The sequence below is a fragment of the Triticum dicoccoides genome, chromosome 5B (assembly GCF_002162155.2).
Source record: "Triticum dicoccoides isolate Atlit2015 ecotype Zavitan chromosome 5B, WEW_v2.0, whole genome shotgun sequence".
NCBI classification, from domain to species: domain Eukaryota; kingdom Viridiplantae; phylum Streptophyta; class Magnoliopsida; order Poales; family Poaceae; genus Triticum; species Triticum dicoccoides.
In genome coordinates this window covers 260837801-260845309 of record NC_041389.1, presented here as the reverse complement: position 1 = coordinate 260845309, position 7509 = coordinate 260837801, and the positions used below count along the sequence as shown (strand labels likewise).

General features: G+C 43.3%; 1 protein-coding gene across 1 annotated transcript; it reads right to left on the bottom strand.

Annotated features, from left to right (window-relative positions):
* Nucleotides 1-157: 157 nt before the first annotated feature.
* On the bottom strand, nt 158-6293 carry LOC119308312 (L-galactono-1,4-lactone dehydrogenase 2, mitochondrial). Its single transcript, XM_037584417.1, has 6 exons — nt 5612-6293; nt 3174-3424; nt 2896-3078; nt 1815-2217; nt 924-1064; nt 158-700 (listed from the first exon to the last, which is right to left on the bottom strand). The coding sequence occupies exons 1-6, from the start codon at nt 6215-6217 to the stop codon at nt 530-532; spliced, it is 1755 nt and encodes a 584-aa protein (XP_037440314.1). The 5' UTR covers nt 6218-6293; the 3' UTR covers nt 158-529.
* Between the last annotated feature and the right edge of the window lie 1216 nt (nt 6294-7509).

Sequence of the window (7509 nt, the reverse complement as noted above, 5' to 3'; positions counted from 1 at the left end):
GTAGATCAAGCAAATAGGGACCAATAGGGCAAACAAGATTACGAAAATCCACCGCAGCGCCAAACGCAGCCAACCATAGTGGCTCGGTACGATCGCGCAATCACAACACGATGATTTGTTAAAATTTTGGTTTAAAAAAAAATTCTCCAGCTGCACATTGAACCGAATCAATTTGTTCTTCCTCAGAACTTATTTCAACAGAGGATGATATATAGTACCATAGATAAGCATAGATTGTTTAGTCATGAACCAAAGACATCCTCCTGCAACAAGCGCTTAACCTGAGAGCACTAAAAAACTACCTCTACGGCTCTACCAACCAAGCAAGTTCTACAAAGAAATTAACTCGGAAGCCGGCGGCTATAATCATGTAAACCACCCGCACATCAGCATGATAGTTTTGACTTTTGATCCAACTATCAACGACAGAATCCAACTTGGAAGAGTACATTTCTCCAGAGGGCAAAAAAAAAAGATACACATTATGATAAAGCTCTGTGCCTTCAGCATGCCATCAATCAGAACACCTTTACTTTGCATGTTGGACAGTCTGCATTCCTGGGAAAAACTTCTCTAACTTGGCACTGGAGAGAACCTTGTTAGGGTCCAGCTCCATGCGCGCCTTGTTATACACGTCAACGGGGAAGCGTTTCCGCAACCTAGCCTGCAGTTGAGCAAGTTCATCCTTGTCCTTCGGAACCTGAGAAGAATCAGAAAGAATTCGTTAGGAAGCAAACCATTTTGTCAATAACGCTTGCAAGACAGTTTAGCAGGCCACTGCTATGCCTGCAACAGAAGAGATGATTCTCTTGAAATGAACAGGTATGATGCTAATCTTCCACAACGTCTGCAGCAATGCTTACTAACAAACACCAAATGGTAGTAGGTGCACGAATCTTGCAGGTGATAGTTAAAGTTGGTACCTCAATTTTAGCCCAGTGTTCATATGCAGAATAATCATCCCAGAGACTAGTTTGCGTCAGACTTCTGTAGTTGAAGAACTCCTCGGTAATATCCTTCCTTTGGCGAGGATCCGATGTTGGTAAATACATTATTATACCAACCTGCATTACATTACCACTGTAAGTATTTTAAGAGGACTAACTAAAAGTTGAAACATGGTAAAAACTGCATAAAACCTTGTCTCATGGTAAACAATTGAGTTTTGCCAGATTCATCTACAAAATTTTCCATGTATTCGACAAAGTAGCATGAACCAAAGTTCTTCCATGACTATTATTAATTTATTACCGATACTGACACCTATACATACTGATTTATGTAGGTATCTATGAAGTACAAATGACATAATGTTGAGAATAGCAAAGCTTTTCATTGGCTTGTAAAGTACTTATCAAATATCACAGTTTGAACTGAGTTATACAGGGGAAATGTCCTCTAAAGTTTAAAATATATCCTAAAAGAATTACTCTCTCCGATCCATAATAAGTGTCACAGTTTTGAACTATGGTTAGTTCAATCTTAGTTCAAAACTGCGACACTTATTTTGGATTGTAGGGAGTACCAAATAAGAATAGAACATGTTCTACATTTCTACACAAAATTAAGATAAACCGAAATCTCATTTGGGTCAATACGAGAAAAATACTTCTGGAACTGTGACAGTGTTATTGTTCAGTAACTTGGTAAGCATTTGCCTTTTTGATATCTTGCAAATCTGAATTGAGTTGAATCTTAAATTATTGCATGGAAATAGAACACGCCCTCCTGTGAATCCGGTATAACTTTAGAACTTTTGTAACTCACAGCAACATTAAAACACAACAATAAAATGTGGCAGAAGAACAAGTTACCCATGAAAATATGTCATCTTCTTCAGAGCTTGATGCCGGACTCATAGGGCTCCTGCTGCGGGCAGTCCAACGCTGCTCAATAGGTGCAGGTGCAGGTATATCCTCCTTCTCAATCAACTGTAGCAACTCCTCCATATAATATAAATCCTTCATGTTTGGCTTCGCTAGAGTTCCTGTAGGGAAGCAGGTTTCAGAAACCCACTGCTGCCCACCACAATCAAAACCTAGTATTTCATCACTCCAGCCCATGCGATATCCCTCAGACTTCTTCCAATACTCAGCTTCTGCTTTATTAATTCTGATCACATGATCTTTATCCAGAGGATCAAGGGCGATCAATTGATCCCTCAATTCAGTAAATGAAAGTTGATCTATCGCTGGGTCTTTACTGTCGGCTTCAGTTCTGAAAAACATCTATAAGGTGGCATAAGCTAGAAACCAAAACAAAACAAAAATCGGCTATTCCTGAGTAAAGCTAGAATTTTAGTGCAAATAAATTCAAAATTAGCTCCTTTGAGTAAAGCTGCAAGTGGTTCTAACATATATTCAATATTTTACTTGGCTGCATACACCTTCAATTTGTCTATCATTTCAAGGTAGCACAACTGAATGCCTAACAAGCAGACAAAAAGGTTCAACCTGACACTTCTTGTATAACTTATGACATAAGCGACTCTTCCTACAAACATCACAGCCCCCCATGCCTTTCTGTACGAGCCACAACAAAGTGACCAGGGTCTCAAGCTGGAAAGGTCAAATTCAGACTAAAACATGTAAGAGCAAACTAAAAACACCATGGCCAGTTGGTAGCCAGAGTAATCACTTGCTCCCTACCATTTCAGTTTCTAACGAAGGGAATATTTAGCTGATTCACTCAGGTAATCAGATACAAAAGAATATCTGCATAAGTGTAGAAAATCTAAGTGAAGTTTGTTAGTACTCAAGCGCACACACAGTAAAAGTGCAAGAGTACTTGTAATGTGCTCTCCGGTTAACCTAGAAAGAGTTATGATGAAGTTTCCATACAGAAAATCAAGGAAACAGTGCAATTTATATATCGAACCACGCCAAGTGTTCGCACCTATATTTCTTCAATGACTCTCGGTAAAGGTCACGAACATACTGTAGGGCTTCATCCTTTCCATATTTTGATGCCAACTTTGGAGTTTTCCATCTTGAAGGAGGATTACATTGGACAACGACAACTGTATCAGTATATGGAATCCACAAGTACTTGATATGTTTGTTTTCAGAAAGCCATTTCCTGAAAAGGGCAGGAAAGCAAGGAAGTTAGACATTCCTCTAGTAAAAGATACTAAAACTGTATACAGACTAAGCAACTGAGATGTGTAGCATTACTGGTGGTTTTTCTTGATTTCATCTGCATTAGAAACGAAAGTATGCTCAACAAGTTGGTGTCTTTCTACACACTGAAGAGTAACTTCTGCAACGACTCCTAGGCCACCAAGTCCACAACGGGCAAGATAAAACAAATCAGGATCTTTCTCCGTTGATAACTCTATCGTCCCTTTGGCAGGAGTAACCAGTTTCATGCTAATAACCTGCTCATCAATTGGAGGCAATCTCGCACCAGTACCATGGGCACCAACCTGTAGGCAATCAAGAATTTAACATTTGAAATTAGTTACGCATATTCATATCATGTCCAAACTGAAATTAGTGGATGTTAAGCTTCATTCACAAGTTGTAGAGCAATACCAATAAAGCAATTAGATCCCTCAAGCAGTAGGGCGAGTAAAGTTGGGCATACATATTCAGATGATAAGCAGTTAGCACGCACAGCAATCAAGAATTTAACATTTGAAATTAGTTACGCATATTCATATCATGTCCAAACTGAAATTAGTGGATGTTAAGCTTCATTGACACAAGTTGTAGAGCAATACCAATAAAGCAATTAGATCCCTCAAGCAGTAGGGCGAGTAAAGTTGGGCATACATATTCAGATGATAAGCAGTTAGCACGAATAAAAGCTAGTATGCACAGTGAAAACAAATGGCAGTACATAGTTACTTTGATGCCATAAGAACTGTTCATAACTAATATTCTACTCATTGCTCCTTTCAGCAAATATACTTATCTCTCTCTCACAAAAAATGGGCAGTACTACGAAAGAGGTTCTTTTCAGTAGAAACACGTGGAATTCCATGTTACAAAGAATGTCAAAAACATTTGTAGCTGGTAAATTTTTTGTAAGGATGTGCAATGAATATATAACAAAGACAGGGCTTAGAGAATCTCCCCTTATGAAAAGCAAATTAAGTCTATCTTCTTCACAGACCTCAAGTATCGGAGAACTTCTGGGTAAGAAATCTAAAAATGGAAGACCCGGATGATAAGACTCGACCGAAGAGGAACTTCGGTCTTTCTGTTAACTATTTTCTGCTGATTGATGTGTCTGAACTAGAAAGACCGCTCTAGCCCTTCTGTTAGTATGTGCAAGGACATGAACTGAATCTCCTAGTAAAATTAACATGAAAGTTTTGCCACTCTCTGGAACCCCCATCTGTCACTACGTTAAGCATGTTTGAACTCCTGCAACAGGCTATGAGGCGATGCTTTCTAGCTTTTATGCGAATAAAACAGTAACTAATGCAGTGTTGCCAATGTGAAGCGTTTCATCGAATATCTTCGATCAAATTTGTGCCAAATGATTTTCCAATTTTCATTCTAGTACTACCAAATATCAGCGATACAACTCCTTGCATAGCGCATGTACAGGAGTAATTATCCATAACCATAATTAATATCCTATTCACAGCTCCTTTGAGCAAATGCTTGTTCCTCCGAAAAAAGAGCAATACTAATCAAAGCAGTTTTCAATCTTCAATAGAAATACATGGTTCTATGTTAAAAAGAACATTAAAAACATCTGCAGATGGTAAACATAGCCATGTGCAATTAAATTTAAAAGAAATAATATACTCAGTAAGAATACATTATGAAGAAAAGCAAATAAATTATATCCTCTCAAATCTCAAGTACTCCCTCCGTCCCAAATTACTTGTCTTAGATTTGTCTAGATACCGAACTTGACATGGGAGGAGTCCATAAAGAGAGATCTGAGGAGTATCACCAAAGAACTAGCCACGGACAGGGGTGCGTAGAAGCTTGCTATCCATGTGCCAGAACCATGAATTGGTTGCAAGATTCTTATGGGTTTCAGCTCTAGCCTACCCCAACTTCTTTGGGACTAAAGGCTTTGTTGTTGTTGTTGTAGATTTGTCTAGATACGGATGTAGCTAAACACATTTTAGTGTTAGATACATCCGTATCTAGATAAATTTAAGAGAAGTAATTTGGGATGGAGGTTGCATTAGAGAATATTTTAGTAAGAAATATAAAAAAGAAAGACCTAATTAAATGGTAAGACTCGACCAAAGATAGCCTTGAGTCTTATTAACCATTTTCTGCCGATTGATCTGTCTGTGAACTAGAAAGGCCCATCTAGCCCATATATTAGTAGGTGCAAGGACATGAACCGAATCAACCAGTACAATACATGCAAAAGTTTGTCAACCGTCGATGGCTAAAGCAATAGATTAGTTCTACATTAAGTGTGTTTGAATCCCTGCACAGGCTATGAGACGATGCTTTCTTGCTTGTATGTGAATATAACAGTAACTCTTGCAGTGTTGCAAATGTGAAGCATGCCATAGAGCACCTTCAACCAAATTTATGCTAAGTGATTTTGACGATTTTCATTGTAATATCGAAATTCACTAATAGAGCTCATCGCATGTATGGAGGGAATGGCTTTCCCCAATTGAACAGACCTGAATGATGCCGCCGACCTGCTGCTCTCGAATGGACGCAAAGTTCTGCAATGTGAGCCCATGCTCTCTGAGCGCATCGACGAGCTTGGCGACACGTATCCCAGCCTGCACCGTGACGGTCTTCTTCTTGACATCGACGTCTAGCACCTTGTCCATGAGCGCAAGGTTGACCATGCCGGCCCGGGAGAGCCCGAGGCCATTGGGGGACAGCCCGGAGCCGAGGGGCCTGAGCCTGCGTCGCTCCCTGTGGGCGGTGGCGAGGGCATCCTCGAGCGCCGGGATGGAGTCGGGCTGGAGGAGGACGCGGGTGTGGACCTCGTGAGTGCCGCTCCAGTTGGAGACGGTGTGGAGGTCGTCGGGGAGGGGCGCGTACTTGAAGGGGACGGCCTTCTTGTGGAGCGCGTCGGGCGGGAAGGGGAAGGAGTAGTAGGTGGCGGCGCCGCAGCCGAGGACGAGGAGCGCGTAGCCGGCGTACTTGCGGAGGTCGGTGTCGGAGGCCGGGAGAGGGGAGGAGGAGGAGAGAGCACGGATAAGTTGGAGGTTGTGGTGAGGCTGGGAGGGGGAGGAGGCGCGGCGGAGGAGACGGGAGAGGAGGAGGTGCCGCATCGTGGGGAGCGGGAGTGGGAGCGCGGCGGCGGAGGAATGGCGACGGGAGAGGCCACCGCACCAGATCGCGATGGGGTTTTAATCGCCGGTTCGTTTGAGAACGGGGTTTTCGCTGGAGAAAAATTCACTACAGGGTTACTTTTTTTTCACGGTAATACATGTCTCATTCATATCATAAAAAACAAAGTACAAGACACGTAAGGACCGACATGACAAAACTGAGAGGATGGTAGAACATCTCTGAGCTTGACACCAACGCCTGTCAGCTGCCTCCGGCACCACCACAGCAGCCACCGAAGAAAAGAATGACGGATCACCTCCTCACCCGAACTCGACGCGGCTCCATTGCTGATATACAGCTTTGCGGACCTCCAAGGTGGCTCACCAAAAATGAAGCCATTGCCGTTGAACGAACTAGACCGGGCAACACCTCGAACACGCCATCGAACTCCAGATCAGGCACCCCACCACGACTATTACTTGCGTTGGTGTTCACTTTAGTCCCTGTGGTTACAAATACCCGAAATACAGTCACCAAACTTGCACTTGGGGTCATCTGCGGTCCATTATACGGTTTTGTGTACGTATGTGCTGAGTTGGCGCTAGTCAACCGCTGCCAACTGTTCTTTGACTGCCACATGTGCCTAGCTCGCTCGAATACGCATGCATGCGAGTTTTTTTTTGCAAAACTGTCAGTTATTAAAAGATCCCCCCCACCTGGTCGGATCGAGCCACCCCTGGTCCGACCGAGCCACTCCCTGTCTCGCTTCTCCCCTGCTTCTTGCTTCTCCCCTGGTTCATTGTCGCTGCCGAGGTGGTTGCCTCGACGTCGCCGGCGTGGGCGAGCGTGGCGATGGCCCCATGAGCTCATCGTCGGACGCTGCGCCGCCGCCGTCCACGCCATTTGGGAGGGGCTGCGTGACGTCCCTCTCGCACCGACGCGTCGTGACGACCATGCCTTGCCGCCCCTCTATGGTACGTCACCGTTGTCGGCACGTTCTGTACTCGATTTGTCCATGAAATCTCCGGGGAAGAGCTTGCGTTCGAGTCAATTGCGCATAGGTGCTTAGGTTTGGGCTATTTCTCTCCCCTTTTGCCACGGATGGTGTAGGGTTTAGGGTTTTAGCAGCGGACGATGAGCAGGGCCACATATCAAAGTTAGGGTTTCTTATGGGCTATGGATGTTGTAGTTGGAGATGATCTAGGGTTTGCAGAGCAAAATTAGGGTTTGATTTTGGATATGTTAGGGGAAGGCCATGCTCGCTTCTCCCCTGTTTCTTTGCTTTATATGG